This window comes from Copadichromis virginalis, linkage group LG19 (genome assembly GCF_057382275.1).
Source record: "Copadichromis virginalis isolate Kocher_CV1m ecotype Utaka linkage group LG19, C_Virginalis_male_GT1.1, whole genome shotgun sequence".
Lineage (NCBI taxonomy): Eukaryota > Metazoa > Chordata > Actinopteri > Cichliformes > Cichlidae > Copadichromis > Copadichromis virginalis.
This window is the reverse complement of record NC_140636.1, coordinates 32,793,275-32,816,923: the sequence shown is the minus strand read 5'-3', so window position 1 is coordinate 32,816,923 and position 23,649 is coordinate 32,793,275. Positions and strand designations below refer to the sequence as shown.

Sequence of the window (23,649 nt, the reverse complement as noted above, 5' to 3'; positions counted from 1 at the left end):
AGGTTGATTGTTTTAGTTCACTGCTCCGACGCTGACGTCATAGTGTCCGCGAGCCCTTACGGTTGGCACCACTTTATTTGGGACACAGTCAAAGATCAAAAAGGTGCCTATAAATGAGGTCAGAGGATTCAGTCAAACCAGTGCTTAGCATTGGTTTGTGAAAATAGCGACAGTTAGCTTATTAAAACTGGACACATGGCCTAAAGAGGAGAATAATAAAGATGTTTTTTTAATAATGCGAAAAGAATATGTTTTTAGTTTTTCAAAAGTGGCAAAAATTCCTCATGTATCCCATGGTAATGTTTTAAAAGGAGAAATAGTTGTGTGCATTTTATGGTTTGATGTTTAAAAAAATGTCCCTTGCCATATGGCGCCCTCATGCGGCCGCTTTTAATATGAGCAGGACCTCAAAAAGTTGCAGTCTGTCTTAGCAACCAGACGCTCTTGCCTGGATACAGACTGATGGCTAACACTGGCTAAAGCAACCAGCGAGGTTTGCTGCTGTTCAGTTCTCCATGGAAAATAATTTTGATTTAGATGTACACTAAATTTAGCCGATTGATATTTAAACGGTCTCCTGTCGTACTTACTATTTACAAGCACAACGTTAGAAGCTAGCACAGCTAGCGCTGATGTGTGGTGACTTCGTACTCTTACTTGCTGACCTCAGTTATTACAGGTAGGTTTACCTGTACTAACGCTCTACTTTAACTTGTCCATTCGTTTTCTCTCAGTAAAAATAAGGCAGGATATTTTCAGCAACATATTTTTAATTAATTGCAGAGATATGTTGTCAAATGAGAAGCAAAAGAACCGCAGTGAAGAGGAAGTGATCAAAAAACTGGTAACTATCACATAAATATTCAGTTTTGAATACGTATAAAAAAATCAGTGCGGGTTTCTCCTATTTACTTCATTCTTTACTGTTTTTAATTAACAGTGCATGGCTAATGGAGTCCCCTATGAAAAAATTGCACAAGAGGGAAGCAACATCACATCACTGGAGATGTTCTTCTCTGGTTTCCCCCGCATGATTGGCCTTTCCTTCTTCCCAAGGCTGTCCCAGCTTACCATAATAGGCCAGAACATAGAGCACATTGATGGGCTTGAGTGCTGTCCTCTGCTTCAGGAGCTCTGGATAGTCCAGTGCCATCTGACGGTGTGTTCGCTATGCTAATAAATGCTGGTAACAACAACTGGTGATAGCTTGAATCATTCCTGTCCTTTAGATATTTTGCCATGTGGATGCAAGTGAAGATTCTTTAGTAATGGGTCTCTTTCACCTATAAAATATGAAATATTAGTTCACACCACCATTGAATCGTGTGTGTTAAGCATAATTATCCCCAGCTGACAAAGACACACCTGCAGGTGTTCCTGCAGGCAGGGTGATAACTGTGAATGAGCTGGATTGAAAAAGGAGGAGGTGCATGGATACACTGATTTTTTTTGTCCCAAAAAGTCTGAAAACCGTGAAAGAAATATGAACTATATGAGGACTGATATAAACAGGTGTCGCATGCACATTTAAGCATGTATGTTTTGTGCCACATGCATCAAACAATCTACTTTCTCTTTATTGCAGGAAATATCTGGACTACAGAACTGCCTGCAGCTGGAGAAACTGTACCTTTATGAGAACAAAATCAGTGAAATAAAGAATCTGGACTTGCAGGTCCACCTAGAGGTGCTGTGGATCAATAACAACTGCATAACTAAGATTAAGGTTAGAGTTGTATCTCCTTTGCTTTTCTGTGTTTGTAATGCAAGATTTTTAATTATTTAGCAGAACAAAACTGCTCTTTTACACATAGTACTGTGCAAAAGTTGTGGGCCACCACTCATTTCTTTATATTTTGCTAGGAAAATGGGAAATACAGCAGGTGCAGCAATTTATTGAAACATGCAAACATATATGATAATATATGTCAAAAACAGAGTTTGTAGAATTCTGAAAAGCTTGAAAGTCAATATTTGATATGACCATCTTAGCATGACAAGGTAGACCTTTACTGCATTGGCAATGTGTTTGGGATCATTGCTGGAAAATGAAGCAGTTGTCAATCAGATACTTTCCAGATGGTATTGAATGGTGGCTCAAAGGCTGATGGTACATTTCTGCCTAAATAATTCCATCAATTTCAGATGGTGTAGATAGTTTTTTGAGGTCTCCCTTTTTCCCTCCACTTGTCTGGTTTTCTCTTTTTTTGTAAAGAACCAATTTAAAAAGTGCTTAGAGACAACACTGGTTCATCCCATGAGGTAGGTGCTTTTTTCAAATACTTGAACGACTCATGGGTCAGTGATGAGTGGCTAAACAAACAAACATTGGTCTGAAAATGATCGGGTATAATGACTGGACTGAAAAATCGGCCAATTTCCAAAGTTAACTTTGAAAGACCTTCAGAAAGGCTTAACTTAGTCTCCACATGTGGTTGTTGTTGTTGTTTTCTCTTAAAGGGCTTGGACACACTTCTAGACCTTAAAGAACTAAACCTTGCTGACAACATTATTGAAAAGATCGGTATGTTCTCAGAGTAATTTGTGTTCAGTTTGATGGAGATTCGGCGAGCTATGTGAAAAATAATGATGGCAATCAAATAATTTTTAATTTCTTCTAAGGGCACAGCCTTGATCCTAATGTCAACCTTCAGAAACTCAATCTGTCTGGAAACAAGATCAGCTCCTTTAAGGTAAGATTAAAAATGAAAACATGCTTTTGAAATACTTTCTCTAAAAACTTTTCTTACTTATTTTGTAAAATCTTATTAAAATCCTTGGTCTGACAAAAGGGCATTTCTAAATTCTTGGGAGAATGCCGGGGTCTCGGCTAGTTCACATTTTCAATCATTTCAACAACAGGCGTGCAACACAAGACCTTTATTGAGGCATTGTGCGCCATAATTTCATTTTTTCCCCCCCATTCCTCATTCAATGATATACATTCATGAATGCATTTATTTAAATAATATATCTTAGGAGTATGCCTAAGAGTATTTTTTTTAATGTGCAGGTTTGTGTTAGTTACACCTTTAGCCCTAAACCAGCTTATTATCTTATTCAAATCTGTAGCTTGACAAAGGGCATTCCTGAATTCTTGTGAAACGTTGAGGTCTGGGTCTTTTCGGATTTTCAATCATTACAACAATATGCTGTCTCAATAAGACCGTCAATAAGGTATTAGGCAGTATAATTTTGATTTCTGCCATTATATGTTTAGTGATATACATTCCTAAAAGACTACATAGGTTTTCCTGTTTTGTTTTGTTTTTCAAATCGGCACTTTTATATTATACATTTAATGGTGTACCTGTTGGCTCATTCAGATGACTCTGATCATTGTTGTTCAAGGTCGTTTTGTTAAGAAACGCAGAAAAGTTTTTTTTGTTTCCTTCTCTGATTGACGTAACACCTGAGATCTCCACCTTTTCCTCTGCACCCGGCTTGTTATAAAAAACACGATTATCACCATTCACTCTAAAGACCCCACCGTAACTACAGGATCAAGAAAAAAATCTCGCCACCATGTCAATACAATGTGACATCTTTTTTTTTTTAGCTCTTCTTAAGTGTAGGTAATGTAGAAAAGAATAGAAGTGCTATCGTCAAGATGATGTGTTGAAACATCCATTTCAGTATGCAGCGATCATGATAGTTTCTTTATAATTACTAATATTGCAGTGACTTCTGGAAATGTAATTTATCTTATAGTGGGGGGGGAATATATGCAGTGTCATTGTTTTTGTTTAAAATACTTTAAATTTTCTGTTTCTGTTGAGAACAAAAAAAAAAAGTGTCCTTTAGGGTAAACGTACTTAGGATATGCAGAAACTTTGCTGTCCTAGTAAGTAAATAATATTTATTTAGAAATCACATGTAAACATAGCTTTCATTGACCAGGTTTTGTACAAATGAGTAATCCTATATACATGCATCCACATGTAATTACAAACATCAAATAAAAAAGTAAAAATTGAAGACAGAGTACAGATCAAAGGGCTAACAACAAATGTGCAGACACATAACGACAACAAGCAGAGGGGAGCTTAGTGGACGGGAAAGGTCAGAGAATAAGGTGGTTTTGAGCCTAGACTTAAAAGCAGAGATGGGGGGGGGTCTTTTTATGTCATGCAGTAATTGATTTCACAAACGTGGAGCAGCGGCTGCAAAGGCTCTGTCACCTTTTTGTTTGAAACATGACCTTGGGATGTGTAAGAGATCTCTGCCAGTAGGATCGGAGAGATCTGGGAGCTGGATGTGAACAAATGGGATTGTTGATGTAAGCTGAGGCCTGCCCATTATAAGAGCCTTAAAATTGACCTTGAGTCTTGAATCTTTTCCTGTAACAGGAGTTGAGCCAGCTTGCCCGACTGCCCCGTCTGAGTGAGTTAGCATTGAAAGACCCCACGTCAACCCCAAACCCGGTGTGTCTCCTTTGTAACTATGACACGCACATTCTTTACCACGTGCCAAGCCTCCAGCGACTCGACATCTACGACGTCTCCAGCAAGCAAATCAAGGAAGCAGCTGAGGTACTGATAAGATCCAAGCTTTTTTTTTATGCTGCTTTGGGTTTAAATTGTTTGAAATAAATTTGTAAAATTACAGAAAAAGTTTGGTATAAAATAAAATAAAAAATTGTTAATTGACAGAATGTTTTTTTTTTCTTTGTCTGTGAATAAATACCTAAATATTAGTAATATATTTTAAAAAACGCCTAAATTTCTATAGTGGTAAAAAACAGGAGCTTTCTGTTTTTTGTGTATTATTTATTTGATTTGGTGTTTATCTGTATTAAAAGCTCCAAAACTTTTAAAAATACAGATAAAATTCTAAAATGTATGTCCTTCACATTTCCAGAGCCATTTAGTGGGCAAGTTTGTAGTCTTTGGTGGGCTGATTCTGGCCCCTGTGCCTTATGTTTGACACCCCTGCCTTATGGTATTTCTTCTAGGTTTCTATAAAAATAAGCTATATGTTTTTAGTGGATGTATTTTGTTTTCTTGTTTTTCTTTTTTTTTTCTTTCTTTAATCTGCCACATTTGATATTTTTGTTTTTTACAAAGATATTTAACAGTTATATTTGATGCATCTGTTATTTTGTTTTAGCCTGAAATAAGAGGTTTTTTTTTTTTCATTTTTCTTTTAGTCTGCAGTGATGAAAAAAATGATGTACTACAATATGCGTGTACGCACAGCTCAGAGGAAACTAGCAGAGACCCGGCTCAGTCTGATAGAGAGGAAGAAAACTCTATCGCAGTCACCTGAAGAATGCATCAAGACTCTCACTCGTGCCCTTAAATTTGTATGTACTCTCCATAAAATGTCTTTTTGTAGCAGCTCTAAAAAGCTTCAGGTGTTTGTGTGCACAGAACGATTATAATTTGGATGCATTTCTAGCTCGAACGTGAGCTCTCCGTGGGGCCAGTTGTTTGCAAGAAACCTACCTGCCTGTCAGAAAGCGTAGAAGAAGGGCCACCACACCTGGATGAAGGCTTAACAGAAAGAAATGAATCAATCAGTGGCATAAGTCAGGATCCAGCCACGGAGCACAAAGTACACGCTAAGATTGAAGCGCTGAGGAAACGACTCAAACTATGGACCAGGAGGCTAGATGAGTGAGTTTGCATTTTTGATGAGATACAGAGACAGTGTACAGGGAGTGCAGAATTATTAGGCAAGTTGTGTTTTTGAGGAATAATGTTATTATTGAACAACAACCATGTTCTCAATGAACCCAAAAAACTCATTAATATCAAAGCTGAATGTTTCTGGAAGTAGTTTTTAGTTTGTTTTTAGTTTTAGCTATTTTAGGGGGATATCTGTGTGTGCAGGTGACTATTACTGTGCATAATTATTAGGCAACTTAACAAAAAACAAATATATACCCATTTCAATGATTTATTTTTACCAGTGACACCAATATAACATCTCCACATTCACAAATATACATTTCTGACATTCAAAAACAAAACAAAAACAAATCAGCGACCAATATAGCACCTTTCTTTGCAAGGACACTCAAAAGCCTGCCATCCATGGATTCTGTCAGTGTTTTGATCTGTTCACCATCAACATTGCGTGCAGCAGCAACCACAGCCTCCCAGACACTGTTCAGAGAGGTGTACTGTTTTCCCTCCTTGTAAATCTCACATTTGATGATGGACCACAGGTTCTCAATGGGGTTCAGATCAGGTGAACAAGGAGGCCATGTCATTAGTTTTTCTTCTTTTATACCCTTTCTTGCCAGCCACGCTGTGGAGTACTTGGACGCGTGTGATGGAGCATTGTCCTGCATGAAAATCATGTTTTTCTTGAAGGATGCAGACTTCTTCCTGTACCACTGCTTGAAGAAGGTGTCTTCCAGAAACTGGCAGTAGGACTGGGAGTTGAGCTTGACTCCATCCTCAACCCGAAAAGGCCCCACAAGCTCATCTTTGATGATACCAGCCCAAACCAGTACTCCACCTCCACCTTGCTGGCGTCTGAGTCGGACTGGAGCTCTCTGCCCTTTACCAATCCAGCCACGGGCCCATCCATCTGGCCCATCAAGACTCACTCTCATTTCATCAGTCCATAAAACCTTAGAAAAACCAGTCTTGAGATATTTCTTGGCCCAGTCTTGACGTTTCAGCTTGTGTGTCTTGTTCAGTGGTGGTCGTCTTTCAGCCTTTCTTACCTTGGCCATGTCTCTGAGTATTGCACACCTTGTGCTTTTGGGCACTCCAGTGATGTTGCAGCTCTGAAATATGGCCAAACTGGTGGCAAGTGGCATCTTGGCAGCTGCACGCTTGACTTTTCTCAGTTCATGGGCAGTTATTTTGCACCTTGGTTTTTCCACACGCTTCTTGTGACCCTGTTGACTATTTTGAATGAAACGCTTGATTGTTCGATGATCACGCTTCAGAAGCTTTGCAATTTTGAGACTGCTGCATCCCTCTGCAAGCTATCTCACTATTTTTGACTTTTCTGAGCCTGTCAAGTCCTTCTTTTGACCCATTTTGCCAAAGGAAAGGACGTTGCCTAATAATTATGCACACCTGATATAGGGTGTTGATGTCATTAGACCACACCCCTTCTCATTACAGAGATGCACATCACCTAATATGCTTAATTGGTAGTAGGCTTTCGAGCCTATACAGCTTGGAGTAAGACAACATGCATGAAGAGGATGATGTGGACAAAATACTCATTTGCCTAATAATTCTGCACTCCCTGTATGTAAATTGATCTCTTAGGGGACAGCACAGAGCTAAACTGAAACTTTTAATCTGAAAAATTGATGTTCCTAATCTTATATTCAGGATTCACATCTGGTACGAGCGTGATTTGGCCCGAGCCACAAATAGGATGGAGTATACGGTGCAGTTTCTACTGATGGAGCTAGAAAGTGTTGGAAATATCCGTTTGGAGGAGGGCTGCTCCACAGATCCTTGGTACTTTTACTGTTCAGTATCATCCACTGTAACTGTAACCACTATGCAATTCACAGTAACAAATGGGAAATATACTCTCCTTCTTTTCTCTTTTGCTCTGACCGACAGGTTTACTTCTTGTTGTGACCTCCTACTTTCCCGCTTCTCTCCATCAGACTACAAAACGTATGGCATCACTGATATTAGGGTGAATAGAGTTATCCGCATCCACAATAGTGCACTGAGACTTTGCTTTGAGGACAAGATTCACCGTTTGCTAGCCAGCGAAGATTTATCTTCCCAGTAAGGCACGAAACAGATGATGAGCAGATTTTAACGACTATGTTAAGCTTCATACTGTAACTCTACTCTTTCTAAGCAGGAATTACAGACGTCAGCTGGAGTATTTATTCTACATAGTTGACCCTGAAAAATGTGAGAAGGATGAAACTTTGCAGATTCTCCAGGAAGGCTTCAAAACAACAGAGCAGCAGAAGGTATGTGTGCTACCAGAAAGGATGCACAAGCTCCTATCACACACATTTATTCTACTAACAATTAGGGGAGTAATTGAAGCTAATTAGCCACACATTAGACAGTTTATCACTCAACGCCTGCACACTTGTACACAGTGCAGTAAACGATATGTGCAAAAAGAAATTATCACGCTCATTTATGGAGCAGATTGCAATGAATACTAAAATGAGGGAAATTTATATTTGTGTGAAACTTTATGTGTGCCTGATTTGTGTCTGTATGGAGAGGTAACCACATTAGGGTTACAGAAGAATATGCTTGACTTGTGTTATTCTCACGCTTTCACTTTTTTACGCGATGACTCTCTAAATTAGGCCATGGGAAAAGAGGGTGCTATACCTTTTTCCAATAGCCTGAGTTTGAACGAGCAGTCCAGAATTGAGTACACACTTCGCCAGACCAGCCAAGGTCACACTAAACACAGCATGGATACGATTCCCTTCAGGCACGGTGAGGTCATTTTACAGATTTCATTCATTTCATTATGTTTTTATGCTGTTTTTTTAGAAGCTAAACTGCTAATGCTCTTTTGCTTGTAGGTCAGGTCAATGTTTCCAAAGTGTTCGTGGGTAGAAGCATGCCCATCCGAGATGGAGAACCAGTGGACAGAAGCAATTATCCTGGAGTTTACTCTGTGTATCGCAGTGTGGAGACAAAGCACAGATCTGCAATGAGTGAAGGTATTCACTGAATTAAAAGGAACAACAGCAGTTGCCTTTTTTGTAATTGTTGTTGCTTATTTCTTCACTCCCAATTATTTTTACATCTCTGTGTCCTTTTCATTCAGAAAGACCTGGCTCCAAGAAAACACACACTGATCTTGAGTCCAGTCCCCGCCGAAGGCAGTGGTTTGTGTTTGACCACGAGCTTGTCCTGCCCGAGTACATCATATATTATGAATACATCACTCAGGTAAATTATTGCATACATTCCTTTGACTGTCACAGACGAAACACAATTGTTCTCTGTGGCGGTGTTTCTTCATCTTTTAATATTTAGATATTGAAAAATTGCTGCATTATTTAAAGCGATAACATGCCTAAATCTCAGTTTCAATCCCTGTGATTTAGGAAGTGCAGGTTATTTAGTAATCACAAATTTGGTGATGCCCATGTTTTTCGTGGGCAAGGTACTGAACCTCAGCTTACCTTCAATGCATTCATCGTGAATTGGATGCCATAGATCAAGCACTTAAAGTTCCTATTCAGAAAAAATGAGGGCAGATCTGGAGTTTGACTTTTGGATCTTCAATTATTGACATGTAATGTGTTTACTTTTGTCTGTACAGACCAGGTTATTCATCTGCTGCCTGTGACAGATCTAAATCCGCCGTCATCATTTCTAAGAGTTAGCTGCATCGGTTGGAAGCCTCTAAATAGATGAAGGACATTTTTTATTGAGGTTGGAGATCAGACAGCTGAGCTGCAGTTTTCGCGCTACATCCCTTGATTTGATGGGTTTGTTTTCATGTGGGAAACTAAACTAAACTAAGAGTTTAGAAACATGAAAGTGCAATTGTTTGTGCAGGTTATGTTTCTGTGCATGAATTATGATGAGTATGTGTTGGTTGCTCCCCACCTATCTATCTAGACGTCATATTTATTAATTATAATATTAATTTAAAAAAGCAAGTTAAAAAAATGCATCTGTTGGCAGTACATGTTGTAAACATTTTGATTTGCCTTGTCTAGGACAAAGACAAACCTACACTGCTGAGCCATAGCACAGACAGAGATCCTTCCAATGATGTTGCTCTGGACAAAGAAGTCCTCAACAGGGAACCTGTTCTTAAACCTCAGCCCAAGTTATTGAGCTTGGATGATAAAATTCTGCTTAGTGTTGCCCGAGCCAATGTCCTCAGTCAAATCACAGTAAGTGCTCTGCCGTTTTAAATAAGAGGTTGAATATGAAGCAGTTTCGTTTCAGTTTGAACCATCATTGTTGCATTGAATCTCCAGGTGCTTAACCTTCATGGCAACAGCCTGAGCAACATAAAGGAGATTTCCAGCCTCACGGCTCTAAGGCATCTTACTGTCAGCTTCAATGAGTTCACGCACCTTGATGACATTTCTCACATGGTAATACAAAATAATGTTAAGATAATACTTAAGAGTGTGTTTAAGTCAAAGAATGCTTCTTTTATGATGTCCCTCTCTATTATTTGTGAAACTGAATAGTGGCTGCATAGCCATAAAGTGGAACTCTCACCTGCTCTCTTACCTAAACTACAGCCAAATCTTGAGTTTTTGGACGCTAGCTTTAACCACCTGGTGACTCTGGAAGGTCTGCGGGGGCTGGGACAGCTCAAACAACTCGATGTGCGCTGGAACAAGCTGACCAAGGTCAGAGAGGATACAGCTGTGCTCAGAAAACACACACCTGCTCTGCTGAAACTGGACACCCGATACAATCCTTGGAACAGGGTGTGTGCTGTGATCAAATAGAAAAAATAACTCGAAATATTCAAGGTTGAACCTCAGCAATAGTAATACTATGTATATGCTCAGAATATATATGTTAAAAATATGAATCTGAGTCTATGTTTCAAACTATACCACTGAAAGTGGCCTCAAATTGTAGAAGTGACTGAGTGAAGATGTTTCCCTTCTTCCAGCCCGAGGCAGTCAGAATGACCATACTAGGCCATCTCATGAACCTCACACACCTGGATGATGTGCTGGTAGCAGAGGAGGAGGCTGCTGAAGCTGTTCAGATGGCAGCTGGGTCCAAAATTAACCAGGTGAAGATTTTGTCAATATTCCTTCTTATATACTAGATTTTATTTGGTTGAGCTGATCTATGTAAAGAGACGTTGTTTAAATGAACAAATCCAAAATTGATGGATTAAAGTAAATGTTTTAAGTGAAGTATGGTAATTCAATCAGACTCGTTGACACTGCTCGTAGGCGTCTCTTCTGGCACACTCGCGTACCAAGAGTGACCGTCCCCGCACTCTTAGTCTGCTGTCAACAGCCCAGCTCCTGTATCATTTGAGTCCATCACCCTGGGGTCTTGGTAAAGAACTGGACCAAGACTGGACTGCAAAAGTGAGCTTCAGCATGTGGGCTTCTCAGTAAAGACGTTTTTAGGAGCGGTACTAGGTGGGATGATGTTGATCTTCGTTACCTTTTGTGTCTACCAAATTGCTGACCAGATCACCACCCTGAACCTTGACAACAAGAGGATTTCCAAGATGATCAATCTAAGTAAGCTGGTGAACCTGCGCTGGGCCTCCTTTAATGATAACGAGATCTCAAAAGTCGAGGGTCTGGACAACTGCCTGAAGCTGGAAGAACTGTCCCTAAACAACAACAGTATTTGCACACTCAGTGGTCAGTCGCACTCTCCGCTTCCCAAGGAGAAATCACACAGTGCCGTCATTGTTTCCATGTCTGTATTTGGTCACTGTTTCCTCAGGCCTCACACGACTCCATTGCCTAAATAAACTGAGTGTAGATGGGAATCGGCTAACCAGTCTGGACGTCTCAACTCTCGACGGGCTGTCCAGCTTGTCTTTTCTGTCAGCTGAGAACAACTGTATTGCTTCTCTTCATGGCATCCAGAGACTTCGGTCTCTCCTTGAACTTTACATCGGCAGCAACCAGATCTCTACATCAAGAGACATCTACTGTCTGAAAGTGAGCATCTAGTTAACATTTAAAAATGGATGAGAAGGTGAAATAAGTAGAGTAGAATTTAATTTAAATTCATTTTACTATGTGAGCTTATGTGACCATTTTGCTTTTCAGGGATTGACAAACCTCCTAATCCTGGATCTCTGTGGGAACCCTTTAGTGGAGAAACTGGAAAACTATCGAATATATGTAGTGTTTCATCTCCCCTTCCTCAAAGCTCTGGATGGAATTGCAGTGGTATGAGCTTAAAAAGTCATATTACAGCGGTTGTTTCCAGTATTTTGTAATTGCTCTTCTTTTCTGCTGTTTTCTCTAGGAAGCAAGTGAGTGTGAGAGCGCAAAGAATATGTTTATGGGAAGACTGACCACCGACACAGTGGCAGAGAAGCTGGGCCACTCAAACTACACAGAAATCACACACCTAAACCTTCAGGCCTGTTCCATTAGGTAATAACAGTGTTGTAATAAAACAGATTATAAAGAAAGATAAAGCCTTAAAAATATATTTTTTTCTCACAGGATAGTTGATCTGTCTCCACCAGAACTCTTCCGTAATGTGCGCTGCATCAACTTAGACCATAGCAACCTCACATCCTTCTCAGGCCTCATCCACCTGCCCAACATCAAAGTACACAGTGCACCAAATGCCAGTACACTGTAATACACTGGCTGGAAATGCATCATGTTCAAATAAATTATTTATGTTGTATTGTTTACAGGCTCTGTGTCTCAACTATAACCACATAGAGTCAATTCTGCCCAGGCAGAAGACTCAGACTCATCTGACAAGCAGACAGATACTATACAGCAAAGTGCACTCCAGTGGCTACAGCCAACAGAGCACATCTAAAGCCAGCAGGTAATCTAGTGTAGTTTTATTTATGGGTTTTGTGCAAAAACAAGCTTCTTTTAAAAGTATTTCAATAGAGTTTTGTGCAGTCTAACCATGAGGGGGCAGCACTGACCAGCCAATGTGTGAGCTGCCTTAAATTTAACAGAAGCTGCTGGCAAACTATGATGAATTTATTTGTAGTCAGAGTTTCAGTCAGAGAAATTCTTTTTTAATATATAAAAAAAGTAAGCATTTAAAATGGGGCATTTCCTTTGAGGTAAAGACTACAATAAACTAAACAATTAAAACCTATTTAGTCTGTAGATTAATATAAACATTAGATGAAATATTTGTTGTGCAGAACCACTACACAATGTAGTGCTGTGAGAGCCATCCATTTGTTTAGCCAGACTGTGATTGCCTTGATGTGGTCTGCACCTGTGAGGTCTGACCAGTTAGACGTGGCAGCGGGAGGGACAACGAGGTGCTCGTTTAACCACCGAGATTTCAAACGGCCTTTCTCTAACTGCGTTTAAGGGATACTGGGCCCACTGGCAGCCTGGAGCCACTGATGGGAAGCCTGGAGGTGCTTCATTTGAGTCACAATGGCATCTCCAATATGGCCAATCTGCAGCTCAGCAGGCTCACCAATCTTAAAGCACTCTTCCTTGAAGGTATGTATGGTTGACGTTGCCACCCTTTTCTCTGCAAGCCGTTTAAAAGTGCACTACACAGAGGCTGTGAAAAGGCAAGCGCAAAGAGCAAAGTCTCCCCAATAGACCTAAGGCCAGGTGGGGGATGAGACGCAAAGAAAAGAATGATTGACTTTCTTTTCAACAGCTTTTGATGGCTTTTGATTGAGTTTTGCTTTGCTGGGGTGATTTGTCCCACAAAGCCAACCCTACTTTTCTTTCTTAGAAACCTTTGGAAGATTGGTTTGTAATTTCAGCACTGTTTACAGCCGAGTCAAGCAAGAAATACCCAAGAAGTGTTTATATGGGCCTAAAATTCTGCCTTTTATATTCTTCAGGGTGTGCAATTTACTCTAGTAGTTAGTATATAGAAATATTAGGGTACTGTTTGGGATGTCTGTTCGTTTTGATTTTCTAAAGTTTGGTCTCTCAACAGGCAATGAGATAAACCAAGTGGAAGGCTTGGAAGGGCTTCACCAACTCAGAGAGCTTGTGTTGAACAGAAACCGGATTAAAACTCTGACCAAGAACTCTTTCGCAGCCCAGGCTCTCCTCCTAGAGCTGCACCTGGCACAGAACCGGATCCGGGAGCTGAACCATCTCGATCCTCTGATTGAGCTTCGCAAGCTCTCCCTCGACATGAACAAGCTGCAGGTATTCAGCTTCAGCAGAGGTAGTAGTAGCAGCCTCCTCGCATGCTAGATTTTAAAAAAATGTTTATATTCACAATTTTAATGAAACGGCATATTCAATTAAACTGCATGAATAACTCAGAACGCCGTGATTTCTTGAGGTCACCGCCGAGGTCACAGCCATCTTTTGTGCAGTTTTGCGATTTACTACCAACTTTTACTGATTGGTTCACATGTGTCAGATGTATTTTGTTCACTGTGCAGCAGTATTACTTTTCCCTGCATTTGCAAAGTAAGACTTGAAGTATAGTGAGTCATTACTACCCACTGTGGCATGCAAGGGGTCGCATTAAGGAGAATCAAGTTTGATTGAAGGTCACGGCCGTGTGTATAAAGAATCAGGGGAACAATCAGGACAACGTGTAATCAGCTTCTCGGGCTGCATCTCCTCACACAGAGCGAGTGATTTGCACTTTTGTTGCCGGTTCCTTCTTCCCATCACTTCCTTAATGTTTTCACGCATTCAATTAAGACATAGAAATAAAGCAATCATCCAGAGCGTTATTCCTCACAGTGGGGGCGTCTTTGAATCACAGCCAAGTCCGAGTATAAAGCTGGGAATGAGAGAAAACATCCCCATGGCCTGTTGCGTGCCCAAAGTCTCTCATGAGATTAATGAGGGCTCACACATGTAATCTCTCCCATCAGCTGCTTCCATCCTGCCCACACCAAAATTATGAAAGGTTCAGCCCTGATGCAAATGCCTCTGTTATCAACACATAGCAAGGAACAGCTAAATGAGGGGTTATGAGTAAAAAAGAACTTTGAAATAATCTTTGCCTCTCTACTTCTTTGCAGGACATCGCAGAGCTTGACAAATTAGAAACTCTTCCCTCACTGAAGGAGCTCTCTGTTGTTGGCAATCCTGTGAGTATTAACAAGTTTTATAGGCAGTTTGTCCATTGGGTGGGTTCTGTCTTTATTTGCATCCACTTGCTGTCAGTCACAGAACATATCTTGAACTCACGATCTCTTGAACAAATGATCAAAAGCACGCCGAGTTCTCATTTTCACAATCCGATACGCTAACACAGGGTAATTCTGAGGTTCCAAATTAAGTGATTACACGATGGACCGTCTGCTGTGCCTCAAACTGGCTGGCATCAGAGACAAATTCGTTGACCAAATGGCTGTGTGCTATTGGCCCTGTTACATCACCCATCTGGAGCTCATGCAGGCCTTAGCAGTGCCTGCAGCCCAGGGCCTGTCTATTGTCCACTGGGTAATGCTCAGCTGCGGTAGCCTCTTTACTGCTCGATCTCATCCCCCTTCTGTTCCCATGCGGTGGGGGTGGTGGTGGTAGTGGGGTTAATCCTGCCAGGGGGTAGAGGCCAACAGCCACCCTGGAGACAATACCTCCTGCTGTTGACCGCATGAGATCCTTTAGCTATGTTCCCTAGCCAAAATCTGTCTCCTCCTTTTTCAATGGACATCCATTGGCATGCACTCACAACCTCATCAAAGCAGAAGTGTCCTGCAGGAACAGGCAGTTCTGTGGCTGTACAGGCTGGGTGTATAGCCTGGCATACAGGGTGCCCTCAGCTGGGAAGGGACCTATGTGCTGCTGTCAGCTGGGTCACTGGAATAGCTGCTGGGAACATGGTAAATACACTGGGAGCCACATAGCATCATATTTATCCCAGATGCCTCAAAGCAGACTGGGCTCATCTCCAGAATTAATATTTCTGAGGAGTGGTTGATAGCCAGACTGTTTAACCAAACATTTGTTTGTCTTTTTGTTTTGTTTTGTTTTGTTTTTCAGGTGGCACGCAATTCTGTCCACAGACCAGCAGTGGTGCTTCGCCTGCCCCAGCTGCAGGTCCTGGATGGTGTGGACATCACTCTGGAGGAAAGAACCAGGGTGGAACTCCTCAATGCTGATTCATCAGTGAGAACTGTACAAATGCATGCTCGATCCAATGCGTAGGGTCGTCACACCTGTTAAATGTTACACAGTAATTTTTTCTTCCAAAGATTATGTTTAAGATACATTTTAACTCTTGCTTTGAGCCAGCAAAACTCCAATTTCCCTCTGTTTTGTTTCTAAGAGAGGTGGGAAACACTCTTGACCTCAGTCTTTGGAAATTTTAACAAATACATGTAAGGTTAGCGTATAGCTGAGATACGAACCCCTATCCTCTCCTACTGTACTTTAGTTGAATTTTAATTCTGACTGAATTACAAATGTACAAATGAAGACACTGTGTATGCAAAATAGCATAATGGGCCTTATCATGAAAGATGTAGTCCAGCTGGAAGAGTCAAAATGCCAACATCCAAACCACAGCCACCCTGAATAGTATGACTGATATTAGCATGACTGATTTAATGTTCATGTAATGAGAAACCGGGACAGTAATTCTCCCGCAGCACTGAATTAAAAGCGGTCTAAGCCTGCTAGCATCATCCTGCTGATTAGATGAAATGTGCCCGGCCGATAATGCACCAGTGGATTTACCCCCTATTAGCCAGGTCAACACGACCCCCCTCTGCTTGTTAGACGTAAGTATGGAAATGAGCAGAGATCCTGGGTTTTCTCATTAAAAACACAAATGCAGCCCTCCCTCTGTTGACTCTCATGAATGCCATCTGAGTTGTCACTTTCAATCTGTGCCTGTAGCTGCTTTGCTTGAATGTAAATGTTGTTATTTATGCGTAGTAATTACTGTTGGCCTATAAGATGCTTACATATGTGGAACAGCAAGCAATCTAATCCCCAGTCCCCTGGCAAGTGTGTAGGGTGTAGTGGACACATTGCATGGACCGTGGACAGCAGCAGAGATAGAAAAGTGGAGAAAAAATGTTTTATGTTAGAATACATATACTAGTGAGGAACTTAGATGCACTTAATAGATCATGTTTGCATGTTATGCTTCACATCAGTTCTGTCCTGGAGAATTATGTCCATTTTCCTTATTCCCTCCTTGTTTTTTAAAGCCATACTCCCATCATCCCGGAGCTCTCCTTCCTACAAGTGAAGTTAACCTTCCTGGACTGCTCGTGCCCCACAACCCCACTCTAAGAGTAATGAGTGTAAGTGGAGGGCCGCAGAATGTGATGCACGGGCACAATGTCCTGCAAAATAACATAGACGAAGACCATTACACATACAAATGTGAGTATAACATACAAACCCAAATCCAAAAAAGTTGGGATGCTGTGTAAAGTCTAAATAGAATAAAATGTGATCACAGAAAACACATCAGAGTTTTAAAATAAGAAAATGTACCATTCAAGAAAAAGATTCTCTTCAATTTGATGGCAGCAACACAATTTAAAAATGTTGGGACAGGTCCATGTTTACCACTGTGTAGCAGTCGGTCTTCTTTTAACAACAGTCTATAAACATCTGGGAACTGATGTCTACATCACTTGCTTGACATTTGGGAGACAAATATATTGCTGAATAGTCCTGGATCTGCTGAGCTGTTTGATTTTTGGTTTTATGGTGCACCAGATCTTTTCGATTGGTGAAACGTCTGGACAGCAGGCTGGCTAGTTCAGCACTACATTCTTCTACTATGACGCTGTGCTGTTGTAATAGGTTCAGTATGTGGTTTAGCATTGTCTTGCTGAAAAGATGTCTGGATAGGTGCATATGTTGCTCTAAAACCGGTATGGAGGCTTTTGAACTGAGTGTTGATTGTCTTTCCTCTCCTTACTCTGGAGGATTTTTCATCCTTGCTTTCTAAAAAGAATGCAAAATTTGGATTCCTCTGACCACAGAACAGTTTTATAATTTGCCTCGGTTCATTTTAAAAGAGCTTCGGCCCAGAGAAGACGGCTCATGTTCACAAATGGATTCTTGTTTGTGTGATAGAGCTTGGATCTGCATTTGCGGATGGCGGAGTGAACTGTGTTCACAGTCAATGATTTCAGGAAGGATTCCTAAGCCCATGCAGTGATTTCCATGATATAATCATGTCCGTTTTTAATGCAGTGCTACCCGAGGGCCCGAAGATCACAGACATCCAATATTTTCAGTCTTATCTGTTGCGCACAGAGATTTCTCTGGAATTTCAGAATTTTTTGTTGATATTATGTACAGTAGACGATGAGATATTAAAAGTCTTCTTAATTTTGTGTTGAGTTTTTTTGTAGAAAACTGTTGCAAAATGTTCCTCCATCTGTTTTTTCTCAGTACCACTTACTTTTTCCAGCCTTTCATCGCCTTTCTACCAATTATCTTTTGTCAGAGGTGTTGCTCCTATCACCTTCAAAATTTGAAAACATTTTTCCTTAAAATTTTTAATTTTCTCAGTTTAACCCTTGTGTGGTGTTCGTATTTTTGTTACTCAGCCAGTGTTCATGGGTCTGGTGGACCCGCTAGAGTTTTGGCTTTCCAAATTAACACTATCAAACAATTTTATGTTAAATTACTCAACAGATGTTTACTTCATCCCAATTACAAGACATATGAACAGCAAACATGGTTAATTTTTTCCCTTTGTTAGATCACATTTATGAATTAATGTGCTTCTCGTTTTTCTTTTATATAAAATGTTATAAATAAATCAGTTATAATCAAGTGGAGTGAGTGGAAAGACACAACACATTTACACGTGAAAAAATAATTAATTGTTTAATTTTTCTTTTGGAAAAAACTGAACACGGGTCTCACAGACCCGAACACCATACAAGGGTTAAACATTTGAGATATTTACTGTGTTCTGCGGTAAATAAAATTATTGGTTTATGGGGTTTGTAAATTGTTGTAATCGGTTTTTAGTTTTACACAGTTTCCTAACGTCTTGGAATTGGGTTTCTTTTTCTTCTTGATGTAAAAATGCCTTGTTTTCAGCTGCCATATGTAACTTGTTATATAGAGATTAGCTGTTCTCCTTTGTGCTCTGTCGCAGTAAGAATGATAGACGTTTCAGTGATATCTAATATTACGCCTGTATTAACTCCCCACCCAGGTAAGAAGCACAAACACAGTAACGTCGCTCGAAGTGGCCAAACTGATATTTACTTCAGACACAACCGAAGAACAGGAAGCAACATTCCGACCACTGCTGGGAACAGACAACAAGAACAAGACAGCAGGTTGGTAAAAGAAAAAAAACAGTGTATATCTGATTTTTTTTTCTCCTTATTTTTCCTGATGGAAAACTTTTAAAAAGAACTCAGAGTAAACTAAAAGTTTGTTTACACTTGTTGTATTCCAGATTCCCAAATGGCGGTAGACTTCCACCCCAGTAGGAATCAGAAGAGGTGGAACACGAGGTGAACACATATGGCGGCCATTGCTGTTGTGTGTTTTTATGTCCTGGTGTGAAATTAATGACAACAATAATCTATGTGTATCTAAATCGTGGGATTTTTGTATGTTTTAATAAATTACTATTAGTTAATACAAGCAGCACTTTAAACTGAACTGCCTCTGATGTAAATTAGGCCGTTTTTTGGGGGGGGCACATGTCGTGCCTTCCTCTCAAATGCATATATAATGATTGAGACTTCATTTTTTTTATATGCGGATCACTAACCATGGTAATCTGAGGATGAGAGGTTTTGGTGTCATTTTGAATGCCATCTCATCTTTTGCAAACAAGTAGAAAAAACACACAGATGTAAGGGCGTGTGAGGCTGGCATGCCGCGTCCATCGGGTCAAATGCATCCCCAACAAGTGGATAATCCAGCTTTAGCACACCTCTCTGTGGACAATAATCTGCAGTCGCTCAGATAAAGATATAATCTTGAATACGGTCCAAATGGATTTCAGAGATTGTCAGTTTCATCATGTTAGCCTCTTTTCGAAAAGCCCACAGCAGTTTCGTCTCTAACGTGCAAATCTCCTGTGTTGTAATGAACCCACTCCACTTTGTGTTTATGATGTTAGCTCAGTGGAGCATTAAAATATATTCTTCCTGTTTTCCTGTTGGCATAATCTAGTGGTGCCACAGTCAACAAAAACACCAGTCTGAATAAGCCACATAAGGCATAAATATGTGAAGTAAAAACTCCTTACTGCAACGGGAAACATTTAAATAAAAAGCTTCATTGCTTTCACAGTTGCTCTGCTGACTATCATACATTAGATCAACATAGCAACTTGAGGTTTTATAACAAAATTTGTGCAAAATTACACAGAGGAATATAATTATGAAATCGCCAGTTTAAAAGACAGTGTTCGCTGCAGAGATTATGCATTGGTGGTGTTAACATGACCACTAGGTGTCCTTAGAGCTCCATTAACACTGCTAATCAGTCAGTGAGTTTTGACCTGTATGCTGTAAGCTGAAGGAGGATGTTTGCACTTCACTTTTGTGTCTCTCTTTCCGTGCAGCCTTTTTGCTCAACATCCCAGAAATAAGCCAGCTCTACGCAGAAAAAGTGAAAAGCTCTCCCCAAACAAGCTCCCCTAATGCATGTACTTAACTTCACTTAATTTGTGTTAATTCCCAGCATTAAGCGGGGCTAATGACTGCACAAGTGAGTGCACTCATTACCCTGCTCTGCCTGACATCAAATGGCAGCTGATGTACTTCTCTTGAAAAAAAAAAAAGCACAGGAGAGATTTGGGGGCTCAGTGTGAGTGCTCTAATGCGTTAGGTACTGCAGAGGATAATTACACATTTTATATTTGAGTACAGTATGCGCAGTATGGATGGTTATAAATATATTTCTAATTCCTGTCGTGCGTGGTGTAAGCTTATAGTGAGCATGCCACTTTGCACGGCGTGTCTCATATCTGCATATCTTTCAGTGTTTCTTACATTAAAACGACATTATCATAAAGATTGTGAATAATTCATCACTTCTGTGCGAACCCAGATGCACTGCTCCCTCTGTCTATCTCGCTGCCTTTCCTAGCTCCTCCATGTGAGTAGACCACATGGTTTGTTGCTGGTTTAATGGGATGGAATGTGACAGGTTATGTTTTCATCTGCCTTATATGAAGGCAGGAGTGACCGAGAGGGAGAAGAAGGAGAAGAAGAGACGCAGAGAGTGAGAGTGAGGGGTGGAGAAGGGGGGAGTGAGCTGTCCTCTGCAGTTGTAATCTGGATTCAGAATTAGACATGTTTGAGCTTGTTGTGAATCTGTTATAGATGATGCCTGCCCCCTTCCCCCCAAAAACCTCGCTACACACACACACACACAGAAAAACGCATGCTCTGCATGGGGCCATTACTGCTGGTCCACTAACTCCCTACATTTGCTGTGTCTGTGCATTCAGAGCACCATTAGTCCAAGACTCTGTGAATAATTGCTGAATGGACCGCGTTTTCACAGCTATCTACTCAGGTTCAAGTGTTGGAGGGGAGGTTAGAGGGGTGACGACGCGGATTGAAGTTTGATGCGGAGGTTAACGCCGCACGTTGTGCAGTGCTTGTCGAAAATGCGCCGCATGTGTAATGGATGACCGACGTTACACTCCACATGCATTACACATTCGCCAACCTGTATTAACTTTTAGAAGTGCTTTGATAGGGGCTACAATTTCATCAACATCATCACTTGAGTTGAAATTGCTTTTGGAAAAAATGAACTTGCAATTGACGACCAACTGCAAGTCATCAAGGAAAATTATTTTGTTCTCAAAAGGTGCATATTATGGCCCAAGTTCATTTTATCCTTACAAATACATCCTCTATCTTGACATATTGCTTCTCTTGAAATCTGTCATTGAGCTATTGCTGTCGCTTGTGATTTGCCTGTAATTTGTTTCCTGTGGAATAAATCGTGACTGGCAAGAGGAGAGAAAAGAATGGAGTGAGAGTGACAGTCAGAATGAAAAGGAAACTGCTTTTATTTTGTGCAGACATTTTGGATAAGAGCCCGCATCACAGAGGCATTAAATCTTAATTGCTTTCCATTTCAGGAATCATGTGTCGTTTATAACATTATTGAACTTGTGTGTCATTAATAACATTATTTCAATCACGCAAAGTGTATTGCGAAATGGCAAAAACAAGTTAACAGAACAACCAAACAAGAGAACGAATGCATAATTTTCTTGCAAATTTATCAGGAATCAATTTTCGGAGCTTTGTCAGATGGTTTGCTTTTGGGTAATTTGGTATCAGCCTTTCATATTTCATACAATTTGCAATGTGTTTCTCCTTTAATGACTTAAGTGTTAATTCAAGTGGATATTCTTCACCAGAGGGCTTTGACAAAAACACAGCAATGATTTTAAATACGCGGCGCTATGGGAGGATTGTGGACATGTTGCCGTTATTGATGAGTTTTTTTCTGTTATTATGGTTTATTGTGTCCTATGTGGAATAGAAATCGCTTTTTAAGATGACAAGGAAACATGACCTCCTGCCCACCCTTATCCCCTGAGCCCCATTGAGCAACAACAACAACAATTTAATCTCTTTTGACCCCGATTGTTATTTTTCTTTGTGTTTGTATCTTGGCCTTTTTAGTGATCGCTTCATGATCCTCCCTTTTTGCCCCGCTTCTTTCTAAGTAGACACTTTGCCACAATCACTTTCATTATATTGAAATAAAACACTTGCTTGGATTTGCTCTTTTTGTGTTAAGAACACGATAACAAGGATTTAGAATGCAATATTAATATTCTTAATCCCTTCTCAGTTATTAGGGTCGACTAAGCGCTTTAGAAACGGCATTTAAAGATCCTGGCAAGTGCCAAGTTGAAAAATTGTTTTGGATAAAGAAGATAAACAAACCCATGGGATGCGCCATTTGATGTCATTATAATTGCAAAGAAGGATGGTCTTTCCATTGTTCAGTGAAAAGCAGGTTAGAATGGTAAACCCCTTTGTTTTATAAGAGTGGTATCTGTATTTTTTTTTAAGTTAAGTTTTAATGTATATGTCTGAACTTAATTATACAAGGTCTAAATGAAGCTGGTTAGTGTTTTCACAAAATAAGTGAGGTGATATACAATAGTTGTAATTATATCATTTTCACAATGAGAACTTCTATTCTTAATCAAATCAAATCAAAATCAAATCACTTTTATTGTCACATCACATGTGCAGGCACACTGGCACAGCACATGCGAGTGAAATTCTTGTGTGCGAGCCCCACAAGCAACAGAGATGTGCAAACACAACAACACAAATGAGCAAAATACAAGAATGGCCAACCTGAAACTAATAAATATATGTACAATATATAATAGTGTATGCATTTCTGGATGTGTATACTAAATATTTTCCTACGTGTGTGTGTGTGTGTGTGTGTGTGTGTGTACACATTTTTACAAATTAAATAGTAAAAAAATAAATAATAATAATAATAAATTGTTGATCTACAGTAATGAGTGGAAGTCTTAAGCCACCCCTAATTTCTTTATATTTTGCTTCCAAGAAACCAGACTATCTTGTCATTTTTAAAGTTATTCTTTGGACAATGACTGCTTTTTCAGTCATTTTCAGTCCAGTCCTTGTACCTGGCCATTTTCAGAGGAATGTTTCATTTTTTAAAGTCATTTAAAACTGACCTATGAATCATTCAACCATAAAACAGGCACCTAACTCAAGGGATGAACAAGTCTATAAGTATTACAGACAACTTGGCAAAGAATCCTTTTGAAATTGTATCTTTAGGCACTTTGTTGCCAGCAGCCTGTAGCAAAAATACATAATTTGGCTTTAGCTAAATGAAAAATGCCAAAGATAACATGCAAAAAAAAAAAAAATTTTCCAAAATGTGAGATATTTTAGGATGGTGTACATAGCTTGTAATTTGAGGAAACTGAACCAATGGAGGGCAGAAGAAGTAGCACACCTTAAAATCTATCCACAGCAGATGAACAGTATTTGATAGTAATTTCTTTAAGAAATCTACATCTGTCCCTTCAGTTGATCCATCTACTGTTTACTGAAGCCTCGTCAGAAATGGTCTCAGTGGAAGGGTGGCTG

The 23,649-nt window shown here is 40.0% G+C and overlaps 1 protein-coding gene across 4 annotated transcripts; it reads left to right on the top strand.

Annotated features, from left to right (window-relative positions):
- The first annotated feature begins 111 nt into the window (after window positions 1-111).
- On the top strand, window positions 112-19,180 carry lrrc9 (leucine rich repeat containing 9). 4 transcript variants are annotated; one of them, XM_085441235.1, is made up of 34 exons: window positions 112-493; window positions 601-679; window positions 784-844; window positions 941-1,159; window positions 1,586-1,726; window positions 2,461-2,524; window positions 2,623-2,693; window positions 4,350-4,532; window positions 5,150-5,305; window positions 5,401-5,618; window positions 7,305-7,436; window positions 7,545-7,718; window positions 7,795-7,912; window positions 8,267-8,402; window positions 8,492-8,632; window positions 8,740-8,864; window positions 9,644-9,823; window positions 9,911-10,030; window positions 10,184-10,375; window positions 10,567-10,692; window positions 10,859-10,999; window positions 11,107-11,284; window positions 11,370-11,590; window positions 11,702-11,824; window positions 11,904-12,034; window positions 12,107-12,215; window positions 12,307-12,446; window positions 12,957-13,093; window positions 13,548-13,765; window positions 14,602-14,670; window positions 15,566-15,700; window positions 16,741-16,918; window positions 18,723-18,849; window positions 18,972-19,180. In XM_085441235.1, exons 2-34 carry the CDS (start codon window positions 633-635, stop codon window positions 19,003-19,005), a joined length of 4,545 nt encoding a protein of 1,514 aa, XP_085297361.1. In that variant the 5' UTR covers window positions 112-493; window positions 601-632; the 3' UTR covers window positions 19,006-19,180. The 4 variants fall into 4 exon arrangements, with proteins under 4 accessions (XP_085297361.1, XP_085297364.1, XP_085297362.1 ...); XM_085441238.1 differs by having other exon boundaries at window positions 112-679; window positions 7,798-7,912; window positions 15,566-15,691; XM_085441236.1 differs by having other exon boundaries at window positions 112-679; window positions 7,798-7,912.
- The last annotated feature ends 4,469 nt before the right edge of the window (window positions 19,181-23,649 follow it).